Source organism: Chiloscyllium punctatum, chromosome 17 (genome assembly GCF_047496795.1).
Source record: "Chiloscyllium punctatum isolate Juve2018m chromosome 17, sChiPun1.3, whole genome shotgun sequence".
Taxonomy (NCBI): domain Eukaryota; kingdom Metazoa; phylum Chordata; class Chondrichthyes; order Orectolobiformes; family Hemiscylliidae; genus Chiloscyllium; species Chiloscyllium punctatum.
The window spans coordinates 96,527,137-96,554,468 of NC_092755.1; the positions used below are offsets into that span (position 1 = coordinate 96,527,137).

General features: G+C 39.8%; 1 protein-coding gene across 7 annotated transcripts in view; it reads left to right on the forward strand.

Moving 5' to 3' along the window:
- LOC140488164 (uncharacterized) overlaps positions 1 to 27,332 on the forward strand; it is a 231,625-nt gene that overhangs the window by 116,305 nt on the left and 87,988 nt on the right. Inside the window, exons 6-7 of one of the 7 annotated variants that reach the window (XM_072588013.1) lie at positions 21,714 to 21,784; positions 22,770 to 23,382. The exons of 5 other annotated variants lie outside the window; for them this stretch is intronic. In XM_072588013.1, the coding sequence (XP_072444114.1) occupies positions 21,714 to 21,784; positions 22,770 to 22,773 (75 nt within the window). In that variant the 3' untranslated portion in view covers positions 22,774 to 23,382. Of the gene's footprint in view, positions 1 to 21,713; positions 21,785 to 22,769; positions 23,383 to 27,332 lie in introns of those variants that run through there. One more of the 7 variants, XM_072588012.1, reaches the window with a different exon arrangement.

Here is a 27,332-nt window from a genome sequence, read left to right on the forward strand (position 1 = left end):
CCACTATAAGGTCACCCCTCAGCCTCTGATGCTTCACGAAAAATAATTCACTTTTAACACTCAAACAGCTCCAAGGAAATTCCAAACTGGTTAATTTACAGAAGGCGGAAGGAAACAGGGAAGTGCTTGTCTTTTTCTTGGTTTGAAGAATGTTTTGCCAGAATTTTATTTTGTATTTCTCCTTTAAATGCTGATTGTATTGTCACATTAGTCACCTTCAGTTAGGGTCTCCCTCTTTAGTAAGGCACTTGTGTGGCATCGGGGTGAAGGAAGAGGCAGAGCTAATTTTTCAATCCTGTCAATATGTCTATTCTCCTCAATCCTTGAAGATATCTACATTCCTTTGATTCTGGACCTTAAGCATCCATAGTTTAATGGCAGTATCAATGGTAGATTAGATTCCCTACAGTGTGGAAACAGGCTCTTCTCACCCACAAGTCCACACCGACCCTCCAAAGAGTAACCCACCCAGTCCCATTTCCCTCTGACTAATGCACCTAACTCTATGGGCAATTTACCATGGCCAATTCACCAGGCCTGCACATCTTTGGACTGTGGGAGGAAACCGGCGTACCCTGAGGAAACCCACACAGACACAGGGAGAATGTGCAAACTCCACACAGACAGTCATCCGAGGCCAGAAGCAGTCTCTTCTGTTACCAAACTCTGGAATTCCCTCTCTGAACATCTCTGCCTTTCTCACTTTAAGGTGCTGTTTAAAATTAACGTTGTTTGACCAAGCTTTTGGTCATCTGCCTTCTTATCTCCTCATGTAGCTTGATCCTGTGTGTGGTAATGCTCTTGTGACATACCTGACAACCTTTTTACATTGGTGAAGGTGCTATGTAATTCAGATATTGTTGTAGCGATCCATCTCACTTCTCTGATTTCAACTCTCTCCACTTCTGAGGTTTAGGAACCTCCTTGTGTATATGTAACCTTGAGGTTGCTACTAAAACTGTATCACTTCATAGGACAGAGCATTGATAAGCTTCATGGGTTTCTCCAGCCAGTTTTTGATAGGATGCAAGTTGTGAGGTGCTGCACCCACTGTGACAGTACAGTGATATAGTAAATCCCAGGTGAACCAGCAATCCAGTGATTCGGACCAAGAATCCAAAACTGCTAGACCATGAAACTATATGTTTGTCTTGCAAAAATATACTGGCTAACAAATGTCATTTGGGGAAGGAAAACTATTGGCGGGGTGATAGCCTATTGGTGTTATCGCTAGCTTACTAATCCTGAGATCCAGTTAATGTTCTGGGGACCCAGTTTCTAATCATACAATGGCAGATAGTAAATATTGAATTCAATAAAAATCTGTAATTTAGATTTTAATGATGATCATGAAACTGTAGTTGATTGTCTTGAAAAACCCATCTGGTTCATTAATGTCCTTTCGGGAAGGAAATCTGCTCTCCTTTCCTTACCTGGTCTGATCTACATGGGAATCCACACCGAGTGTGCTTGATTACTCCCTTCTGGGCAATTGGAGATGGGCAGTAAATACTGGCCCAACCAGTGATACCCACATCCAGTGAATGAATAATTTTACAAGTTATACAGTCTGGTTGATGCGTTACTCCAGTCCCATTATAATGTGATTCTTTCTGAATTGCCCTCTTAACTGTCCTAAGGAAAACCAGTTATTCTGAGAAACTAGCAAGTGGCAATAAAGATTGACATTGCCAACGATATCGACATTGATTTTTTTTAACAAGAAACATTGTTTACATTGCAATGTCTACCACTTCAGGCTCCATTAGCAAGTTAGGCTGACTGGTCTATAGTTTATTGAAGTAATACGAATCTGGCTAGCCCAGGTTAATGACTCTGCCTCAGAGGTTTTAGCATTTGGCAATTTAACTGTGATAGGTTCTGACATCTTCCATTTGTTTTCTATGATGTGACAGTAAAGCTTGCAGCTTTCAGTCAGAGGTTGAACGAGGAATACTGAAGTAACCTTGATTGATGTAGACATGGATTGCATCTCCTGAGTAACATTCAGTGAATGAGGAGCTCAGTAAGTTTATTTGTTTATATGATGTAATTGGAAATTGTTTTGTTCTTAAGAACCAGACACACTTCCCAATATTCTCTCACAGCACATTGAAGTGAAGAATCATTACACAGTCTCCAACTCTGACTTATTCCTTTCCAGAATCTAATCTGTGGAGTTCAGTATATCTTCTCAGCCTTGCATTCTCCTCCACTTCGCAGAATTTTAAACCCCAATCGTGTTGCATTGCCCAATTTGTCATGCTCTTTGCAAATATGATTGTGTCCTTAACTTTTTATCAAAGCTAATCGATTAACTTAACAATGCATTGATTTGAGAACTGAATTGTGAGGACCCATAACTAATTGCATAGCCAATTGAGACCCTACTTTGAGTCTTTTCCTGGTCACAAATCATTCTGTTACTGAAATGGTTGATAATCAGAACATGATTTGGGTGGGGGTGGGGGGAGTAGCAGAGAGGAATCCAGGGAGCGCCTAAGAAGAAATTTTTATTTGTTTCCCTATGTGTCAAAATGATGTAACATAGGCTGGGAATTCTGAAGTGTGTAGCTAACCTTCTGACTCCCTTAAACCTGTCCATCATCTACAAGACACAAGTCAGGAGTGTGATGTAATATTTGCCACTTGGCTGGATGTGTCGCTCCAATAATCGACAAGAAGCTTACCAGCGTGCAGCGGTCTGCTTGTTCGACTCTCCATCTGTCAACTTCATTCACTTTCTCCATCACTGAAGCACACAGGTAGCAGTGTGCACTATATATGAAATGGATTTCCATGACTCTCAATGTTCCTTTGGTAGCACCTTCTAAACCTCCAATCTTTATGATGTAAAAGTATAAGGGCAGCAAACACATAGGAACACCACCACCTGGAGGTTCCCAGCCTGACTTGAAACGATATTGCCATTTCTTCATTATTGCTGTGTCAAATTCCTGGAACTTCCTTCCCGGGAGTACTGAGAGTATGTCAACATACATGGACTGCAGCAGTTCAAGAGGGCACTTACTACCAACTTCTCAATAAATGCTGGCCAAGCTGTAAGGCCTGCATCCCATGAGAATTTTTTTTTTTAAAAGATTGACTGCTGCGTGAAGGAATGAGCATGAAACCTGTTAGTATTCCTCAGTCAGTGCTGCATTTGCTGGAAATCTGAAATAAAAGCAAAAAAAAGTCAGAAATACTCAGCCCATGGAAAGAGAAACGGTTAATGTTTCAGCTTGTGACCAATCATTAGAACTTCCTGGTGAAAGAACTTCCTGATGAAAGGCCCAGCCTGGGACATCCGTTCTGTTTCACTATCACAGATACTGCCAGACCTCCTCTGTTAACGCTCTCGTGCAGCTTAATACTGCTTTGGATTAATTGTACTATCTTATGGGGCTAGCTTACTTCATAGATATGGTCTGTGTGAGTGTACCAATTGCAGTGCTTCTATAGTGAAGTATCCTTGCACAACCTGTTGCCCTGCCTGGGCAGTATTTCAGGAGGGAACCCTTCTGAACACTTTTCGGACATCACTATAGGCCATGACACTTTGTGCCATCTCCAAAATAAACGGTCCACAGGTCAACTACTGTTAGCAACGTCTGCCTTTTGTTCTGTACAGTTTAAGACACAATGTGTGGCAGGAGAATTTGTTGACTTCAATTTTGAATTCCCTTTGTCTCCTACATAAATGACAGTGCTTACACTATTTTACCATTTAAGACAACCCTGTACATTTGATAGAATGCAAAGCAAAGGAAGTTAATCTCATTACATCTTCTTGGTCCGATGGTTAAAGTGGCTCAACAAAGGGTGTCCAGTTCGTGCAAACAGGTTTTGCATCTTGAGGACAAATCTGTTTGCTTTGAGAGCTTATTGAGTACTCCGTGGTAGCAACTGGGTTTGATACGTTATTTGTTTTGCTTTTCTATATCATTCAAATAAGTCCTTGCATTAGAAATACTTACAATGCATTTTGTTGAACTAAAACAGCTTGTGTCCCTCTGCACAGGAAATACAGCTTTAGCAAGTCTGTTGATGGCAGCTGTGTTTTGTAGTATTGTACAGTGTTAACCATCTTACATGCTCCCACTTGGACATGCTTGTTATCTGTCACATCAAAACCACAGGCATTGGAGATCCATGTGATTTACTGCAGGATAAATTACCCCTTTTGTTCGGAGATTACAGCCAGTCTACATTAGAGCTGACCATTTTTATAAAGTGTGATATTGTGGTCAGTGTGCTTGAGTATTTTTGGAGAAGTTAAACCATAATGTTGTAGCTAGTGAAGAGACTAGAGAAACTGGGGTGGTTCTTTTTTTGAGTTGAGAGATTCAAATACCATTTCATGGAGGTGTTCAAAATCACATGAAGCATTTTGATAGAGTAAATAACAAGTAACTGTTTCCAGCAGAAGGCAGTTTTGTCACCAGGGAACACAGGTAATTGAGAAAGAAACTAGAGTAAATGTGAAATGGAGGAGGAGGATGCATTGTAACAAGTTGCTCTAATTTAGAATATACTGCCTGACAGGACAGTAGAAGCAGAATCAGTCAGAAGACATCTGGGTAAGTGCTTGGAAAGGGAAAAATGTGTCAGTTTATAAAGAAAGAGTTTGTAAGTGGGACTAATTGGACAACCTTTTCAAAGAATCTGTGGAAGTGTGATTGCCCGCATGGCTTCTTTTTGTGCTGGATCATTCTATCATTTTGTGAAATATAGTGTTGCCAATTGAGATGAATCGTGCAGGATCTGCCTAGTTCTGTAACAGGCAGGGCACCTTTTAATGGAACTTCCTCTTGATTAAAGAAGATATGCCAACAATTTACTTTTATGCAAATATAAATAATAAATAGTTAATTTAAAGTAATTAAATTTCAGTTGATTGATTAGAAAGGTTTTCATCTCTATTTAGCATCAGCCAACAAAACAGAATCTCACCCATGATTTCCCTTTCTTAAGAACACGATCAGGCCATTCAGCCCTTACAGACTGATACATCATTCTGTTAGATCAGGGCTGATTTATATTTTGTCCACTTGCCTGTCCTTGCTATATATTATTCGATGTCAGAAATGTAACATTTCACTTTTGAAAATTTCTGTTTTAAAATTGTTTTGGATTCTCCAACAGAGGAGAATTTCTCAAGTTAGTTTGTTATTCTTAATCCCTCAATTAAATCACGCGTTAACTTTTCACTCAAAGGATGAAGCCCAGGTTTATGGAAGCCCTTGTTGTAACTCAATCCCTTGCAGTCCCAGAGTCATTCAGCTAAATCTGTGTTTTATCAGTGTTCAAACTGAACACAGTACTGCTGATGGATCTGATCAGGCTCTATAAAAATGAAGCGTGGCTTCCTGCTCATACTGTAGTCTTAGAGACTAATGTACATTTGACTCCTAAATTCCTTGACTCTTCCATCGCTCTGAATTTCACTGTTACGAAGTGTTCTGTAGTCTTTTACGTGAATACAAAGTAGATAGTCATTCACTTCTATACATTGGACTCCATCTGCCATAATTATGATCACTTATTCAGTCTGACTTACATTGTTTTGTGATTTCCTGTTCCCAGGAAGTAGTGATCATTAAATGATAGAATTTAATATTCATTTTGTGAGTAAGAAACGTGGATCAGAACCATGTGTTTAACTTCAATATAGGGAAATTCAGTGAAATGAGGATAGAGTTAGCTAAAGTGAACTGGATTGATAGATCAGCAGGGATGACGGTAAGCAAGCTGTGACAGGTATTGAAGGAGGTCATTCATCACACTCAAAAATACATCTCAATAAGGAGGATGGATTCTAAGTGAGTGATAAACCAACTATGACTAACCAATAAAGTTAAGGAGAGTACTAATTGAAAAAAAAATCATATAAGGAGGCACGAGTCAGTGATAGCCCTGAAGACTGGGATCAATTCAGAATCCAGTAAAGGAGGATAATAAAAGTAATAGCGACAGAAAGTAAACAATGAGGAAAGACCAGTGAGGAATATAAAATCTTACAAATAGCTGCTTCAAATATATAAAGAAATAGAGAGAGGTCAAAGTGAACATAGGCCCCTTTGAAAATGAATCTGGGAGACAGTTATGGAGAATAAGGAAATGGCAGAGGAGTTAAACAGATATTTTACATTAGCCTTTTTCTGGAAGATACTTTGAACATCCCATTAATTCTAAAGAATACAAGAAATTAAGTATCATCACCATCACTAGAGAAGTAGTTTTAGACAAATGGGCTAAAGGCAGATAAGTCTCCTGACCCTGCTGACTTGCATGTTAGGATTCTAAAAGGGATAGCAACAGAGATAGTAGATGCATTGGTTGCAATTTTCCAAATGTCCTTGGATTTGAGAGAAGTACCAATGGATTGGAAAACTGCCGATGTGACACCCCTATTCAAAAAGGGAAGGAGCTGTAAAGCAGGTAACTATATGCTGATTGCCTAACATTTATTGCTGCAAACTATAAAGGAAATAACAGCAGAGCATTTGGAAAATTATAATCTAATTAAGCAGTCAGCATTGCTTCCTGAAAAGGAAATTATGTCTGACTCATTTATTAGAGTTTATCGACAAAGTCTTAACTAGACTGGATAGAGGAAATCAGTAAATGTGTTGTATTTGAACTTCCAGAAGGTATTCAACAAGGTACTTCACAAAAAGTTATCATTAGGTGAGAGCTCGCAGTGTTGGAGGTAGTATATTGGCCTAGAATTGGCTAATGGGCAGAAAACCATGAATGAGGTTAAAGGGTTCCTTTTCAGGCTGGCAGCCTGTAACCAGTGGGGTTCCACAGGGATCACTGCTAGTACTACAACTGTTTACAACATAATATTAATGACTTTGAAGGAAGCAAGTGAATGTCCTGTAGTCAAATTTGCAGTTGACACAAAAATAGGCAAAATAAGGATACAAACAGTATATTGATAGGTTCAGTAAGTGGGCAAAAAGTTGGCAGGTAGAGTATAATGTGAATGGAAGAGCAGGCTCCAGGGGCATGGAAGGCCTGCTCCTGGGTATTTCTTCTGGCCTTATTCACACAGCTTACTCTTCCCCGTCTGGTTTTCGTATGTTAAAAAAAATTCTGCCTTTTATGGTTAGAGGATTCAGTTGAACTCCATAACCTTTTTGTTTTTGTGTCTTTACTGTATACTATAAAAGTTTGCCATTGCACTTTCATTTATTCCTAATCAATAATTCTAACTTTATGATGGAAACATTTACTCACAAAGCCTTGAGCACTGAGTCAATTTCTGATTAATGTGAAGTTTTCATCAGTGTTCCTGCATATGTTGTTTCATCATTGCTTTTGTAAAACTCACTAGAAGACTTCAGTCACTTAACTTAATAACTGTCATGTGCTCAGTTGTACCCATATCAGTCTCATTTCCACACAAGAACTAGCAGACACTTAATTGACTACTGCAGTATGATAAGCTGTTTCTCAGTGCACAGGAACCAAGAGGTAATCTTCATTCTCCAGTGCTTCATTCCATTACTGTATTAAGGCATAAATTGCCATTTTCTCATGTGAACGAGGTTGAGAGTTTTAGTTATTACACAACCTCAATGCCCCGATCCTGTCTACTTTCAGGGAGGAGTCACTCAGTAGAAATCAGGAATTGGATTTTTTGCTATGGCTCATCCACTTGAGACATTGTTGACAACATTAATCTTATCTTAGCTGAAGAGAAGACCTTTCTGCTCTGCAGTTTACTCAGTACTTTGCTTGGATCACTGACAGTAGCAATCAATGTTTTCACAGTTACTGTAATTTGAGTCAGGGTTGCCAGTTATGCAGTGCGCCATGAAATCCGTTCTGACATATACTCCTGAGAAATAAGGAAGAGGAGAAGTAAAACAAAAGCTGACTGTTCTCACTTGTACGATTTATATGGATTGGCCAAGTCTCTTTCCCAATTTAATGTGACAGACACGAGACACAGAGAATGCAGGAGGTTGAGGGGTGACCTGAGAGATGTTTATAAGATTGTGAATGGCATGGATAGAGTGGAAAGTATCAAGGTTTTTCCCTAGAGTTGAGGGGTCAATTACTAGGGGTCACAGGTTCAAGGTGTAAGGGTGGTGGAGTGGTGGGGTGCGGGGTGGGGGGTGCAGTTTAAAAGACACATGTGAGGCAAGTTTTTCACACAAAGGATGGTGAATGCCATATATTGCTATATACAACCTCCAATACCAGGGACTCTTCTGTTACTAAATAGTCTAACATGTGGTACCTTATAAAATGTTTTTCTGAATCCAAATATATTACATGCATTGCTTCCCTTTATCTATCTTGCTTGTTCCCATCTCGCAGAATTCTAATAAATTTGTCAGGTATGATTTCCTCTTCATTTAGCTAGGCTGATTCTGCTTGATCTGTATCATGTATTTCTAAACTGTTTGCTTTACATCCATTGTGATAAACTCCAACATTTCCCAATTACAGATATTAAGCTAACTGGTCTATTATTACCTGTTTTTGTCGCCCTCCCTGCTTGAATAAAGGTGCTACATTATTAGTTTTCCAATCCTCACAAGCTTTTTCCGGAATCCAAGGATTCTTGGAAAATTACAACCAGTGAATCCACTATCTCCATAGCTACTTCTTTTAATGTCCTAGGATGCATCCCATCAGGACCTTAGGATGTATTGGTCTTCTGTCGCATTAGTTTCCCTCACAGGATTTCTCTAGTTGTAGTTCTTGGATTTGTTTGCTCTTCTTGTCTTTTGTTGATTTTTAATACTTATTCAATCCCATTGCTTACTACTAACCTTTGCCACGTTGTCTGTTTTTGCTTTCAGTGTGATGCAAACCCTAACTTCCCTGGTTTACCATGCTTGGCTAATCTACTTCCAAGAAAACAGAAATTTATTAACCAAAAGAAATGAAGTTAAAACAGAATAAACAAAACCATTGACTTATAAAACAGCCTTTTTCTAACATCTCAATAAGCTTGAAAGATGTGTGACTTTATCTGCTAGACTGGAAATGTTGATTAGCTTTTTCCTGAAACTATCAAATGTCAAAACTTAAACATGTTAAGTTCAAGTAATCTCTTCAGCATTTTTTTTGCAGTATTTCTGGTCTGAGACCATCACTAAGTCCTTACTCTAATGCAATCTAGTTTTACAATATTTTCCCTTTTGAGGAGCGTGGCTGTAGACAACCGTCTCCATCCATGGACTTCACCAAAACTGCCCAAAAACAAAGTCAAACTTTTAAAAAAAGTGGCTTATTGTAAGCTATAGGTGTCTTCCCCTAAAGCTGAAAAAACATCCTAAAACTAGAAATTTCTAACAGACCTTAATTCTTGATGGTTTACCTTGCTAAACCCTCAAATAATTAAAGGTGAACAAAAGTCCATAGTGCTGCCAAGTATATCTCACCTCTTTAAAGCAGTAAATGTTTAAAAGAAATTACTATGGCAACAGAAATACTTGCAAGTTAATTGTTAAATTCAGACACTGAGATGTCACTAGACCCATATTTAAATGTTATAAACAGTGTAGAGATATTGTACTTTGGATCTGTCTTCATTGATGAAGACAAGAAAACCTGAAAGGCAACAGGTGTAAGCAAGAGGTAGGCCTTGAAGCAACCTCAAAGATAAGGGAAATATACTAGGAAAACTATCATAACTAAAGGCTGACAACTCCCCTGAAACTGGTGGCCTGCATGCTAAGGTTTGAAGAGAAGTGGCTGCCGAGATGGTCGTTAGTAGCAAGTGCTTCTACAGAGTGTTAGACTGCATTTGGAATACTGTGTACAGTTTTTGGTCTCCTCGCCAAAAAAAATGACATAGTTGCATTAGAGTTGCATCTATTTCACAGAATGGAAGGGTTATTTCTATTTATGAGGAATAGTTGAGAAGGTTGGGCCTATATCCATTGGAATCTTGAAGAATGAGACTTGATCTTATTCAACATATTATAGCCTGAGGGAATTTGACCAAGTGGGTGTTCAGGGGATGTTTCCTCTTGTCAAAGGGGTGTAGCACTGGGGACCAGTTTAAAAATTCAGGGTCTCTCACTAAAGGTTGAGAAGAATGTTGTTTTTTTTCCCTGAGAATTGTTCGTCTGTGGAATTCTGCAGGGAGCAGTTGAAGGAAGTGTCATTGAATATAGCTGAAAATGTGTTGCTGGAAAAGCGCAGCAGGTCAGGCAGCATCCAAGGAACAGGAGAATCGATGTTTCGGCCCTTCATGCCCGAAACATCGATTCTCCTGTTCCTTGGATGCTGCCTGACCTGCTGCGCTTTTCCAGCAACACATTTTCAGCTCTGATCTCCAGCATCTGCAGTCCTCACTTTCTCCTGTCATTGAATATAGTCAAGGCTGAGTTAAATTTTTAATTGACAAGAAAGAGAAGGGTTATAGGGACAGACCAGAATATAGAGTTAAAACCACAATCAGATCAGACCTGACCTCCTTGAATGTCAGAACATGCTTGAGGAACCAAATGGCAACACCCCTTTGTTCTTGTATTGAAGTCCTGGAACACAGTTTGAACTTGTAACTCTAAGAGTGCAGCCAACTGAGTCAAACTAATAAAGGGAGACAATAGTTCCAGCACATTGGCCAAACCACCTGGCTCAATAAAGCAGGATATGACATATCATGTGAGTAACAAAAGGTGAAATATTTTTGCATGTATTATAACATTAGAACTGTGAGGAATTCTGTAATTCATGAAAATGATTCTTCATAGTCTAAACTTGAATTATTGTCAAAGCGTGCTGCATTAAAATACAGTAATTATTACAGTTACACAATTAATTCTCACAATCTGGTATCCTGCAGATGCAAGATTATCAGGCTTAGCTTCCATTACTGATTTCTGACCATCCTAATAACTCTTCCAATTAATGCGGTTCACTCACATGATGCCCAGAAAGCATATTGAAGTGAGATTTCTTTTCACCAAGCCTCAAGGTGCTGATATCATAGCCATCCTGGTATTTATTGATCAGTTTGATCCAATATTTACTGTCTGCTGATGGATTGGAAATGTCTGATAGGTTGTAAGATGACTGACTAGTTGCAATTGTCCAGCTGACCTCTGACGTTAACGCAGTTCCTAATCTGACATTGATGGGAATGCTCAGCAGGACAGGCTGCATCTTGAGAGAAAGAGAGTTAATGAGCAAAAAAGTCCCAGCCTCTGAACGACACGGGTGCTGATGAATCCATTGGAAAATAAGATGAGTTGGCAGAAATGAGATTCTATCTGTTGAGGAAACAAAATGTTTGAATCTTCAACCAAGTTTTGAACAGCAAGATAGGAGTCTTGCTAGGATGTATCAGAAAGTCCATTTGCATTAATTTGTATGACATTAGCACGTTATTATTACCTAATTTCACTTCATTGAAATGTAATTTCCCATTCCCCCATCCTCTGGATAGTAACCAAATGGTGATAGTTTCCTATTTGAAAGTCAGAGCAGGTACCTGCAGCCTCACTGTACCCTTATTGCACATCTCTGACTCACTTCCAATACAGCTCAGCACCACCGTGCTACACCTTGGAGCACAACATTGCAATACAGCTCAAAAACAGAACTTGCTGGAAAAACTGAGAGTATTTAAGCTTTGGCTGAGGGAGAAATACACAAAAAGGCCAGGCAAGGAACACACTGTGAATATCTAATTAAAGTGAATAAGCAGTGAGAGAGCTAGAAAGGTGGACACTTCTGTGAAGAGGAAGCAGATTTAACATTTTGGATCCAGTCGGTCAAATTTCTGTTTTTGGTCCGATTTCCAGCATCTTGCAGTTCTTTGGCTTTTTCGATTAAAATGCTGCTGTCAGGATGCTTTGTTCAGAGGTACATGCACCCAGCTCATGGGCTGGACCAGAATACATCTCAGGACACCTTTCTAGCTCTCTCACTGCTCATTCACTTTGCACTTAATTAGATGTTTACAGTGTGTTCCTTGTCTGGCCTTTTTGTGTATTTCCCCCTCAGCCAAAGCTTAAAGACTCTCAGTATTTCCATCTTGACTTACCTTTTAAGCATAAACTCTAAACCAAACAGCTGGTTAGAATAGTCAGCTGTGTTACTGTACAGCACTGTGCCACATCGACCTCACCTCTGCACCATGTGCCAGCACTAAACATGGCTAACATGCTGCATATGCTTCTACCAAATGGCTGTGTCTCAAAGGCCTTGGGGATTAGTTCTCAGTCAGAGATCCCATCATAATGAATCCAGAGCATTGTACACTATTGGTCCAGGGACGTGGTCGGTCAGGGTCAGGGGGAAGTGGTGAGTGGTCCATGGTTAGCCCTGTGGTTCCAGTGAAACCAGTCCTGAGAGTCAGGGAATTGCACATAGATCAATCAGGGATCTGGTTGGTCATCAGTTGGGGCTATCCATCCAGTTTGGTCAGGGCAGGACCCTGGTCAGTCCTGGATATTGGCTCTGTGAAAGCCAACGGGAAATCATCATGGCCCACTGCTGTCATAGAGACATTCGGGTAGTCAATTGTTGAGATTGGAGGCAGCATGCTGGGATGGAGAGAATAATAATTATGAAAGAGGGCAGCTCAACAGATATGTATTCATTGTGCATTGGATAATATGGGTGACATGGAGAGAGGGATCCTTGTTGATCACCACTTTGGCTTTGATGAGGATAGTGAAGTGCAATGATTGGCATTATTAAATTTAAGGTTAACTGGGTACTAGGGAAAAGTTGCATTCCCTGAGACAGAGTTCTAAGGATTGAGTGAGGCTAAGGATAGGTAACCTCTGTAGCTTAGTTCTGAAATAGCATACAAATGTACACAAGGGCTTTAAAAATGGCATTGATGTTGGGAATCTCAGGAGACCAGAGACAGTATATTCCTGTTAGGGTGAAAAGCTGATCGGTGTAGGGAACACTGGATGACTGGAGAAATTGAGGATTTGGCTAAGAAAAAGAAGGAAGCATATGTTAGGTATAGACAGGATAGATCAAGTGAATCCTTAGAAGAATATAAAGGCAGTAGGAGTATACTTAAGAGGGAAATCAGGAGGGCAGAAAGAGGACATGAGATAGCTTTGGCAAACAGGGTTAAGGAGAATCCAAAGGGTTTTTACAAATTCATTAAAGACAAAAGGGTAACTACGGAGAAAATAGGGCCCCTCAAAGATCAGCAAGGAGGCCTTTGTGCGGAGCCGCAGGAGATGGGGGAAGATACTAAATGAATATTTTGCATCAGTGTTTACTGTGGAGAAGGACATGGAAGATATAGAATGCAGGGAAATAGATCTTGACATCTTGAAAAATGTCCATAATTCAGAGGAGGAAGTGCTGGATGTGTTGAAAAGCATAAAAGTCGTCAAATCCCAAGGACATGATCGGGTGTGCCCGAGAACTCTGTGGGAAGCTGGGCCTCTTACTGAGATAATTGTATCATTGATCTTCCCAGATGAGGTGCCAGAAGACTAACCATTGGTTAAATTGGTGCCACTGTTTAAGACAAGCCAGGGAACTATTGACTGATGAGCCTGCGTCAGTACTGGGCAAGTTGTTGGAGGGAAGCCTGAGGGACAGGAGGAACATGTATTTGGAAAGGCAAAGGCTGATTCGGGATAGTCAACATGGCTTTGTCCGTGGGAAATCATGTCTCATGAACTTGATTGAGCTTCTTTGAAGAAATAACAAAGAGGATCGATGAAGGCAGAGCAGTAGATGTAATCGATATAGACTTCAATATGGCGTTCGACAAAGTTTCTCATGGGAAATGGGTCAGCAAGGTTAGATCTCAAGGAATACAGGGAGAACTAGACATTTGGATACAGAACTGGCTTGAAGGTAGAAGATAGAGGGTGGTGGTGGAGGGTTGTTTTTCAGATTGGAGGCCTGTGACCAGTGGAGTGCCACAAGGATCGGTGCTGGGTCCACTACTTTTCGTTATTTATATAAATGATTTGGATGTGTGCATAAGAGGTATAGTTAGTAAGTTTGTAGATGACACCAAAATTGGAGGTGTAGTAGACAGTGAAGAAGGTTACCTCAGATTACAACAGGGTCTTGATCAGATGGACCAATGGGCTGAGGAGTGTCAGATGGAGTTTAATTTAGATAAATGCGAGGTGCTGCATTTTGGGAAACAAATCTTAGCAGGACTTATACACATAATGGTAAGGTTCTGGGAAGTGTTGCTGAACAAAGAGACCTTGGAGTGCAGGCTCAAAATCTCCTTAAAAGTAGAAGCACAGGTTGATAGGATAATGAAGAAGGCATTTGGTATGTGGGAGGTCTTGTTGCTGCTGTACAGGACATTGGTTAGGCCACTTTTGCAATATTACGTGCAGTTCTCGTCTCCTTCCTATTGGAAAGATGTTGTGAAACTTGAAAGCGTTCAGAAAAGATTTACAAGGGTTGGAGGATTTGAGCTATAGGGAACTATATGGAGAGGTTGATTAGGCTGGGGCTATTTTCCCTGGAACATCGGAGGCTGAGGGGTGACCTTCTAGAGGTTTATAAAATCATGAGGGGCATGAATAGGATAAATAGACAAAATCTTTTCCCTGGGATGGGGGAGTCCAGAACTAGAGAGAATAGGTTTAGGGTGAGAGGGGAAAGATATAAAAGGGACCTGGAAAGACATAAAAGAGACCTAAGGGTCAACGTTTTCACACAGAGGATGGCACATGTATGGAATGAGCTGCCAGAGGAAATGGTGGATGCTGGTACAATTACAACATTTATAAGACAATAAGACATAGGAGTGGAAGTAAGGCTATTTGGCCCATCAAGTCCACTCCACCATTTAATCATGGCTGATGGGCATTTCAACTCCACTTACCTACACTCTCCCCGTAGCTGTTAATTCCTTGCGAGATCAAGAATTTATCAATCTCTGCCTTGAAGACATTTAATGTCCTGCTCTGTGGCAATGAATTCCACTGGCCCACCACTCTCTGGCTGAAGAAATGTTTCCTTATTTCCGTTCTAAATTGACCCCCTCTAATTCTAAGGCTGTGCCCACGGGTCCTAGTCTCCCCACCAAATGGAAACTAACAGAAACAAATTCCCAGCATCCTCCCTTTCTAAGCCAGGCATTACCTTGTAAGTTTCTATTAGATCTCCCCTCAAACTTCTAAACTCTAATGAATACAATCCCAGGATCCTCAGCCGTTCAATATATGTTCGGCCTACCATTCCAGGGATCATCCGTGTGAATCTCTGCTGGACAAGCTCCAGTGCCAGTTTGTCCTTCCAGAGGCATGGGGTCCAAAATTGGACACAGTATTCTAAATGGGGCCTAACTAGAGCTTTATAAAGTCTCAGAAGCACATTGCTGCTTTTATCTTCCAACCCTCTTGAGATAAATGACAACATTACATTTACTTTCTTAATCACGGACTCAACCTGCAAGTTAACTCTCTTAAAGATTCCTGGACTAGCACTCCTAGATCCCTTTGTACTTTGGCTTTATGAATTTTCTCACCATTTAGAAAATAGTCCATACCTGTATTCTTTTTTCCAAAGTGCAAGACCTCGCATTTTCTCATGTTGAATTTCATCAGCCATTTCCTGGACCACTCTCCTAAACTGTTTCAATCTTTTTGCAGCCTCCCCACCTCCTCAGTACTACCTGCCTGTCCCCTGAACTTCATATCATCGGCCAAATTCGCCAGAATGCCCCCAGTCCCTTCATCCAGATCATTAATATATAAAGTGAACAGCTGCAGCCCCAACTCTGAACCCTGCGGGACACCATTTGTCACTAGCTGCCATTCCGAGAAAGAACTTTCTATCCCCACTCTCTGCCTTCTGTCAGTCAATCCTCAATCCATGCCAGTAGCTCACCTTAAACACCATGGACTCAGCAGCCTCCCGTGAGGAACCTTATCAAAGGTCTTTTGGATGTCTAGATAGATAACATCCACTGGGTTTCCCTGGTCTAACCTACTTGTTACCACTTCAAAGAATTCAAACAGATTTGTCAGGCATGACCTCCTCTTACTAAATCCATCCTGACTTGTTCTTATCCAACCCTGCACTTCCAAGAACTTAAATATCTCATCCTTAACAATGGATTCTAGAATTTTACCTACAACCGAGGTTGGCTAATTGGCCTATAATTTTCCAACTTTTGTCTTGATCAGTTCTTCAACAAAGGGATTACAACAGCGATTTTCCAATCATCTGTGACTTTCCCTGACTTCAGTGACTTTTGAAAGATCACAACCAACGCCTCCACTATTTCCTCAGCCACCTCCCTCAGAACTCTAGAATATAGCCCATCGGGGCCAGGAGATTTATCAATTTTTAGACCCTTTAGCTTTTCTAGCACTTTCTCTTTTGTAATGGCTACTCTTTTGTAATACTCAACTCTGCCCCCTGACTCTCCTTAATTGTTAGGATATTACTCATGTCTTCCACTGTGAAGACTGACGCAAAGTACTTATTAAATTCTTCAGCTATTTCCTTATTTCCCAGCACTAGACTTCCAGCATGAATTTGGAGCAGCGAATTTCTACTTTTGCCTCTCATTTGTTTCTTATGTATTGAAAAAAACTTTTACTATCATTTCTAATGTTGCTGGTTAGCCTACCTTCATATTTGATCCTCTCCTTCCTTATTTGTCTCTTTGTTATCCTCTACTTGTTTTTGTAGTCTTCCCAATCTTCTGATTTCCCACTTTATAGGCTCTCTCTTTTTCTTTGATACATTTCCTGACTTCCTTTGTCAGCCATGGCTGTCTAATCACTTCCCCTCCCCCGGATAATCTTTCTTTTCTTTGGGATGAACCTCTGTAGTGCGCCCTCAATTACACCCAGAAACTCCTGCCATTGCTGCTCTACTAGAGCACATAAAGACATGGTTCATAGCTAATGAGTTGCATGGAATAGGAGGTGAAATCTTACTGGGGCTTATGGAGAGAAACCTTCCAAGTTCTTCATCACTGACACTTGGCTGATTTCTGGTCAAATGCAGCCCAGTATTTCAAATTGCAATAATCATAGCTGAAATGTTAACATGTCCCTCTCCATGGATGTTGCCTACCTGAATATTTCCAGCATTTTCATTTTTATTTCTGATTTCCAGTGTTGCTTTTGCATTGCAGATATAAAACCATTGTTGGGTGCTCTTAACCCGTAATCTGGATCTAGCCAGGGCTTCCATATTTGCATTATATATAGTATGATATCACATGTTTTTTTAAGATACTACAGAAGCACATCAAATTTCTAGATATATATAGACGCAAAGCATATTTACAAAGCACATACTGCCTGTCGTGTAACTTTCACCTTGCATATCGACTATCATTATGTCCAAATTCTACTTGTGTTATACTTATCAGCGTTCCTCAAAGGTGAATGATGTTGTTGCATGTTTACTGCTGAGACTTTTTGGTACATCTCTGAGATGTTGCAAGATTAACCACCTCAGAAACTCTGAAGCCCTATTCCACTGATACCACCACTCACTCTCCAAAACCATTTCCAACCATTAGTTCTTAGAATGACTTCAAGATGGAAATTGGTTTTAATTCCTAATGAACTTTTATACCATTTAGTATCAGATTCATTATCATACCTGTCAAAAACTATTGTCACTTGCCAATGTTCTGTTATAACCAGTACTGCAGTTCAGGCTATATTTATTCAGAACAATTAAAGCTCTCATGTAAATTAACAGGCTAGCTTAAATACCAGTATATATTAACAGTGGAACAATGAATAAATAGAGCTGCTGTTGCTGCTGTTATAAATTGGTAAATCTCTGATTTCACCAATGTCACAAAATATCAAGTAGAAATACATTAGGCCACTCTACTTTATATAAAAACATCTCGGAACTAACAACTAGCCTTCGCCAACCACTGGGATCCTTGACAGTCCACAAACCGAGAGGCATGCTCAGACAACAACTTACCAGGACAAAAGACCTGAAACCCATCATGTGTAAGACAAACGTAATTTACAAGATTTTATGCAAAGACTGTACAGAACACTATATAGGACAAACAGGCAGAAAACTAGCAATCTGCATTCAAGACCACCAACTAGACACGAAACGCCATGACCAGCTGTCCCTCGTAGCCATACACACAGATGGCAAGGACCACAAATTTGACTGGGACAACACAAAGATCTTAGGACAGGCTAAACAGAGGACAGCCAGAGAATTTCTAGAAGCATGGCACTCATCCCCGGACTCCATCAACAAGCACATAGACCTCGACCCAATATACTGGCCACAGCAACAAACTCCCAGAACTGGTAACCGGAGGCAGCAGGAACAGAACCAAATAAATTCCAGAAGGCACAGTGCAGCAGCGCTTCACAGGAGGCTCCAAAGCACTGAGGATGTCAACTTCCCAGCTCGGCAAACATACCCAAAACCACAGCAATATCAAGTAAATTTTGTTTGTTGAATTTTGAAAATGTTGTTCTTACTTCAGACACTGGGTTATTCTTCGTTTGTGCTGCTGGTAGCATTCTTTATGATAAGCTTCCAGAAGTTATTTTGAAATTTTTTTTAGTGTTTACCAGTACCCTGGTGCCTTATTATCCAAAAAAACTTGTTATTTCTTTATAGACTGGATGGTTCAGCACTAAAAATAACAAGTCGAGAGTGTAGTGCTGGAAAAGCACAGCTGGTCAGGCAGCATCTGAGAAACAGGAGAATCAATGTTTTGGGCAAGTGACCTTCATCCGTCCTCATTTTTGCCTACTAAAAATAACAATGCAGTTTTAAAACCACAGGTCTTTGATCACTCACTAATGTTAATTTTCTTCAACAGACAGACTTTCAAGAGATCTGTAACCTGCTGTAAGTTCCTCTATTTGGACTTGCAGCAATTTCTGTCTTCAAAAGTGCAATTAAAATATGCACTTATTAAAAAATCTGTGTTTGTGACCAGTATGGTTACTTGTGGAATTTTCTGTCAATACTTCATAGACTTTCATCTTATTTATTAAATACAAACCCATCTTAATTGACCAGCGCCTTTATTTTTAATAGCATACATGATTGAAGATATTCCACTTACCAGTTTTGTCTCACCTACACATTAAATGCTTTCCTAATTAATACATGGAAAAATGATGGAACTAAACCGATTTGGCATTAAGGGCATCAAGAGCAACTAGTGAAATGTGTTACTGGCCAGCCAGTTACACCCACGTCCCAGTAATGAATTTTACAAAAGTTCTCTGTATGTTTATCACTCCAGCTAACTGGGAAATAAGCTAACAGAACTTTTGTTAGCACTTTAATAATGTAAGTTTTAAATTGAGTAAATCCCTCATACAAGTTAATATATGTCGGTTATAATTTCTACAAAACAATATGAAGTATCACGCATGTGAAAGATCATGCCATGCTTAACTCATGAAACGTTTTCTTCTCACACTAATTTAATCACAGTTGCCAGTCATTTGTCTTTCCCACTCTCCCTGATCCCGATGTTCATCTGCAAGCTAGTGTTACTATGCATGACTGTATACCCAGGTCCACCAATGTCCAATGCAATTGTCAAGCTTTTAGTACAAAAATATTGTGCTTGTATTTAGTTATTGGAACAATGCAGCCCTGGTTATTACCCAATATTATGTTGTCTTCCTGCACATGTGCAACTCAATGGGAGATCCGCTAATATTTGAAACAAAATAAAATGTCCAGTTTTCAATTTTAGTATCCTCTCTCCTAGCTGATTAGATGTGAATATTGAAAGAAATATATCAATACGTGAAAAAAATTACTTCTCAAGATGGCTGGAGTTTTGAAACAGTTGAAACGGTTTGTTGTTTTGAAACATTTCCTTCCCTTAATAATTGAGGATTGTGTGCCTTATCACCACTGAGAGTTTGCCTGAGATCAGATGCTCAGATAGATCTCCACTAGCAATAATATGACCAGCTCCTCCCATAGCAAGGTTGACTATCATTTCATTGGAGTGGCTGTGGCATGCTAACATTACAAAGGTAGAGAACCTTTAAAGTGAATTATCACCTTTGTTTTACACTCTGTTAAAGTAGATTAATCAGACCAATTAGTAGAATTTTAACAAACATTCCACAGCACTCTGAGGAGGAGTCCTTTATCTTAATTTTTCCTTATCTTCGTGGAATCATACAATATAGAAGAGGCCTTGCAGCTCATCGGGTCGACACTGACAAAAACTACTCTAAAATTACACTCGTCCCACTGTCCAGCATTTGGCCCATAGCCTTGAATGTTATGACGTTTCAAGTTCTTGTCAAAGTACTTTTTATAGGTTGAGGTTTCTTACCTTAACTACCCTCCCAGACAGTGCATTTCAATTCTCCACCACTACCCCCCTGGATGAAAAACATTTTCCTCAAATATCCCTAAACCTCCTGCCTTCCACCTTAAAGTTATGCCCCCTTATGTTGACCCTTTGACTAAGGGACAGCTGTTTTCTATTCACCCTGTCCATGCCCTCAATCTTACACACTTTCTCAACTTCCCCTGCTCCAAAGAAAACAATCCGAGCTCATCCAGCTTCACTTATCGTTGAAATGCTCCATTCCAGGCAACATCCTGGTGAATCTCCACCGCTTTCCCTCCAATATAGTCACATCCTCCTGTAGTGTGCTAACCAGAACTGTACTCAGTACTCCAGCTGTGTCCTAACCAAAATCCTGTACAGCTCCAACATAACAACCCTGCTCTTATAATTTATGCTATGACTGACAAAGGCAAGGGTCCCATATGCCTTCTTAACCACCCCATTACCCTGTCCTGCCACCTTCAGGGATCTTGGACAACACCCCCAAGATCCCTCTGTTACTCTGAGCTTCCAAGTGTCCTGCCATTCATCTTATTACTTCTTCCAAGATGCATCACCTCACAGTTATCAGTATAAAATTCATCAGCCATTTGATCAATCTGTCTGTGCCCTCTTGTAGCTTAAAACATCTTCCTCACTGTCGACCACCCAGCCAATCTCTGCAAACATACTTAACACCCCCACATTTTCTTGTTTATCATTTTTATGTATACCATGAACAATAAGGGACTCAGCCCTGATTCCTGCGGTATGCCCCTGTCCACCAATCTCCAGTTACACAGCCTTCTACCCCCACCCTCTGTCGCCTAGCACTATTCCAATTTTTGATCTATTCTGCATAGCAACTGGACTGTAGGCAGCAGAATGCTCAATTCTTGTTCTCTCTCACTCCTATCAGTGTTCACAAATACATCCTGCTTCTATTTTATATTAAAAATGCTATACATAGTACATGTCACCCTGCTGATGAGGATGGAGGAATGTCCCATTTCACACCTGCTAACCTCCAGAATCTATTCCATGTGTCCCAGTGCTTTTGTAGACTCATTTGAGTCTTGTTAGACACATCCGAAAGAACTATGTACATTTCAGGAAGAACTAATTAGAAATATTGTTATACTTTGAAGACATGGTCAAATGACAGTAGCAGTCATTTCCTGACTGATACATCACGTGATCTCCCATTCAGCTGTAATATAGTTCCGACTCTGCTGAAGGAAGGGAGGTGGTAGGAGTGGGACTAAACAGCCACTGCAAGTAAGCTGCTACTCGTGTGATGTGTGTGTTTGTCTTGCTGTTGTGTTCAATAAATGATGTCTGGGAAACTTTGCTCAGCCTGCCCCCGTACTCACTTAAACAAGGAAGTCACAAACAGACTGTGAACGGGGTGATGGCAGCGTGAGCTCATTTGAATTATATTTTTTTAAACACACAGAGTTATTCACATCACTGGAGATGGAGTACTATTACTGCCCAGGGCTGTGCAGGACAATCCAGAGTATCTGGGTAAGTGAATGGTGGTAGTCAAGAAAATTTCTGAGAGTGTGTGCTGTCTGTGTACTACCGGCTGGTGTTCCTCAAAGCAGGGGATTATGCTTACCATACCCAAATCTGAAGTCTAAAGCAGGGAAAATGTTTTAGTCAGCTTCAGCTGTTATCTTAGTGCTTAATGTATGAGAAGCAGGAGGTGGTTTCAAAATCCATATGTTCATATTAACTATTTGTGTGTCATTTCTTCCCTTTTTCTGAAGCTTGTTTTCTGGCTCATTATAGTTGGTGAGCTGGATTATTTGTCGCTTCCCACTACTTAGAACAATGTAGACACCTTGTTAAAAGGACTGTCATGTTCGTTGGAGTGCTATATCCTGCTCTATATGTTTGCATGAATGGCATATGAATAAAGGGAAAGATTAGCCAGATTGTTGTGGACAACCTTAAAGTCCCTTAATAGGTGTCAAACAGCTTTCAACTAGATTTCATTGCTAAATTTATAATAGTGCGGTGTTATGGTCACAGGTGAATGTGATGACAATATCAAACTAATATTGAACTGGGTTAAAATGCAAGGCTATCATTTAGTAATTTGAGTTTTTAAGGTGGAGTTTTGAATAAATAACCCATCTACTCATCAAAATGTCAGAAATGCATTGTTGACTTGATTTTGAATCATGCCTTACTTTTAATGTGATGATGTAGTTCAAACTGATGTCATTCCTGTGGATGTTATCATGAAGCAAGTTAAGAGAGTTGATACTTTACTGAATCACCTCCTATTTGGAGTGATGGATTTGGATGTCTTTAACATGAAGTAGATGTGCTCTGATGCCTGCAGGTACTGGTAACCAACTGGTTGAGTGATGAATTAAGATCAACATTTCACTTCAATACCAAGAAGATGTTTTAATAATAAAATAGCATACAAAATGTAAAAAAAAGAGAGATCTGCACAAAGTGTAGGATTATCCTGAGGAATTTTGTGGTTTGTTTTCAGATAACTTCAAAGGAGTCATGCTGCCGAATCAGGGCCAGATAATCCCCTTGCAAATAAATTGATCCCTTTTCCTATCTCATCAAGTCCAATGTAATTATTGTGATTGGAGGAAATTGGATCCTACGAACATGATGCCTGTGTGCCAGGGTGTAAAGTTGCTGTACTGTACAGATACGGTATCTGGATCCCCTTGGATTGAAAACCTGATGTTTGATGCTTGGTTCTTGCAGTGAAGACCCATTGAATAGAGTGTGGTTTATACTTTGACTGGCATGTTTGATTAAAAAAATTGATACATTTTGGAAGATGACAGTTCACATTCTAGATTTCTTTCCATATAACATCTTACAGTCTATTTGCAATTTATCTGCGATCAACCAGCGAGCAAGAGATGGGAGAGGAATTTTCTTTTCACCAAATTAATGAACATTTGGTTTTATTTTGTCAATTTTGATTCTTACAATCATACGCTGGTCAATGAAATTGATATACATCTCAGCTGACTATAAGTATAAAGTTCCACAAAAGGAAATTGATCGCTGCATCTCATTTTGTAGATATGCAGTTTTACTTTATATACATTTAAACCTACACTTACTTTGTATATGTACTGAGGCTGTCAATGGAGAATAAAGTTGACTTTGGAACTGTAACTTTGGAGCATGTTTTAGAAGGTTTAGATGGTTTGTCCTCTTTTTTTTTAATCCTGGCTCTTTGAACTTTATGGACCTTATTCTCAGGTGAGAGAACTTGCATATTCAGTTGCTCATAATGAATATTCTAGTTGTATTATTTATATATTCTGAAACACAATTCGTTTAACTGCTGAATTGCTCTGTCTCTGTGGAATAAAATTTATATCCCCCCTTTACGTTTCAACTGCCACCTTAAAAATCTTATCAGTGGTGATTGGATTAGTAATTCTGACAGAACCAGGCCCTTCACTGTTGACTTCCATAACTTGCCATGAAACTAGCTGCTAAATTCTAAATATACTTTTGATGCGTGCAAGCTCATCATTAACACACAGCCGCAGAAGTGTTCTCTATCTCAGTAACTTCCTGAGTGGCTTAACAGTGAGTCAGAAGAATATAGACAGTTCCCTGAGTCACTTTGCTCAAATTTCTGAACCGCTGATAGGGTTCATTTTGGAGCATGAAGTTGACTTCTGCCCACACGTAAATAAATAATACAAATTTGAAGTTCCTTAGTTCAGATACAGAATGATTTTTTTTTCAATAAAAATGAATTCCTGTTTTCCATTTGCATATTAATTATTCAAGTGTACATGAAATTGTACTCAGCCAAGGAATTGTAACCAATGATGATATACTGTTCTTGAAATGTTACTTTGCTGAATTGGAAATGTTCCTTCTGACAGTTTACAGAACTCTAACTTAGTCTTCTTTTGCAAGCAAGTTACATATGAGCACTGAAATGTACCGGGTTCTGTTTCACACTTCTGTTTGATCAGCTTTTTGATAATGTTCTGCAAGAGTTCAGTCTGGAATTGGAGATACTCGTTTGTTCTGAGCATGACCTGTGAGGTGAAGCTGGTATGTTTTTACTCAGCTCCTTGCCACTGTTGCTCATCATTTGACATGCTGGTTCAGCACAGAGTAATATCCATGGTTTGCCTAGTCCAGTTTCTGATTGAAACCTTGAAGGAAGGACGTCGAACCGTGGGCAGGTTGGAGAAGAAGGGAGTCAAAAGTGCATGACTCTGGTCCTTTTTCTTTCCCATTTATCATGTACCAACAAGTTACTAAACCGTGCTGATGAAAGCATAAAATTGATGCCAGGAATGGGAAATGGCAGTGTGAGATGTGAAATGCTATTACATAGAACATATGAAATGAATCTAAAGACACAGCATCTTTGTTTTGTTTTCTTTCTAGTATATGCACCTTGTCTTTGCAATTTGAATTGTCACATACAGATTTACTGACAATAAATAGAGGAAGGGCTGTGGGGCAGTTTCTCTTTGAGAAAAGATAACACTGCTCATACTGTGTGAACAAACTTCTGGACTTTGGTTCTTTTGTGAATTGCACAGTTTATGTCTTGCATAGTAGTACAGTGAATTAGAATTAGCTTTATTAGAATTAGCTTTATTGCACTCGAATGAATCGTTGCTTATGGCACTGTCTGAGGTACAAGATACCTAGGTACAGATACGTAAGTATTTGGTACAAAATTCAAAGAATAATGAATAAAACTTCAGCATAAGAATAAAAGGGGGGAAAAAGTACTCGAAACAGTCCTTTTTACCCAAGTCCATGCCAGCACCTAGCCTCCAGACCAGGCCAAACTAAGTTTCCAGACCATGCTGGGCTTCAAAACTTCAGGCTTCCCCTCCAGTCCAGGCCCTGCCTCCCCGCACCTGGCCTTGCCTCCAGGACTTGCCTCCATCAATTAGAAAGTTGAAAAGAAAGGAGATAAAAGAGGAACAGAGGAGCCCCAGCTAGAGCATCCTACTGTGCTGCCATCTTGGTGAAGTCATGCTGAGTGCTTAGCAGTGTTGCTTCACAGTACCAGGAATCTGGGTTTGATTCAGGCCTTCACTGTGTGGGGTTTGCACATCCTGCCCTTTGGTTTCTGTCAAGTCCGGTAGGTTGGCCATGCTAAATTTTCCGTCATGTTCTGCGATGTGCAGCCTGTGTGGATTAGCTATGCTAAATATGTGGTTATGGCAATAGGGTAGGGTCTGGGTCTGAGAGGGTCAGTGCAGACTTGGGCTGAATGGACTCTTTCTGCACTATGGAACATTCTATGATTAATGATATGTTTACTGGGGGAGAGCAGAGAAATGAGAAGGATATAGATTGGAGAGGGTTGATAGGACATTGTAATCAAACACCGTTATGCACTTGAAAGCCTGTGATACTTTGTAAAAGTTGAAGCCAACCCCTGTTGGGATTGGTAGAGAGATGTGCAGGGACATGCACATGCTTGTGATCGGTAAAATAAATAGCAACAATATTGCACCTTCAACAATAGTAAACTGCTCAACTGTTAACGAGTCAGGGATCTGACTATGCCGATTGTTCTGCTATGACGCACGTTTCACTTACACAAATTCACTAGAACATGATTGACTAATTGGGGACACTGTTTCGAAAGAGTGACATTTTAAAGCATGTATTGATTATAACGCGATTCCGGCCCCATTAGTTTAAATGGTGGTGCTATTCTTATAACACAGGAGTGCATGAGAATGGAACTGCCAAGTTATAGCAGAACTGACTGTAGGCCTGTTTTGTACAATTAGACATTGTGGTGGCTTTTGAAAGTGAGAATAAGGTTGTAAAGGAGGATTTCTTTTTTTTCTCTAAGACCAGCACAAAAGCAGATCATTCAACTGAAATGGAGTGAAAGAAAAGGGCCACTAAAGGAGTCCATACCAGAAAAACAGCAGGCACACACTGATGTAGGATTGGAGAAGGTGACAGATGCATGGGTGGATAAAAATCATTTTGGCCTTGAATTTGTGTTTCAGTGCAACACCATGCTTGCAAGAATGTACAGATGTTACTTTCCTGCTTAACCACCTTATTCATATGGGCATCTCTCCCACATTATAGGTAGATGCTCTAACCCTGAACTACTGCCTGTCACCCCACCCCAGACTCTGAAACAACCATGGCCTCAGCAGGAACTGCGAGACAGTTTACGTTTATCATTTATAAATCACAGCATAGTGTAGTGAAACTGTGTGGCATGGGCCAGAGGAAATGGCCCTTTGTTGGGAATGGGGAAAGAGGAATGTAAAAACAGATCTGAAACTTGTGCGAGATTGCATTGTGACAATATGTACAATTTGAACTTCTATAACAACCTTACAATGGTTGGAGAAATAGAAGGAGAGAAAGGTACATAGGAATGAAGAAGTGCTGAACTATAGTGTAAAGAGTAAACTGAGGTGATCAAAAGTTTAGCCAAGGAGATGGAATTTTGAAAGTATTTTTATTGGGAAAATCGCATTGAAGTACCAAATGTAACAGAACAGAAACTCCAGGCCACCATGTCACTCTTAAAATTAATACGAAGCCTTCTGAAAGAATAATTTTGAAATGTGTTTACTTTGTGTTCTTATCTGTAATCGGATAGTTTAGAACATCTTAGCCTTTACCCTACATATCTTTGCAATTTTGTGGTCTTTATTTCACTATGAATAAAATTGTATTTGTATCTTGCACATGCCCAAAAATCCTTTCTGCAAGAATGTGAGCATGTGGAGAGGCTTTGGATCTGCTGGCATCTATTATTAAACTCAACTGTCCAAACTACTGCCAAAGATCTGCTCCAGCTATTAGTTGTCTCTACCTCCAAGCTTCTTGATAATGGTCAAGGAATATTCAGTAACAAATTCCAGGTATTCAGTGTAAGGAGAAGTTACACAATGTAACTATTTAGAAAACAATTGAGGAATCCTATGCAGAACCACTTGAGAACAAAGTCTGAAAATGAACTAACTTATATACTTATCAATACCCTTGCCTAATAAAAATGTATCACTAATTTTTTAAACTGTCAATTGATCTAGTCTTAACAACATTTTGG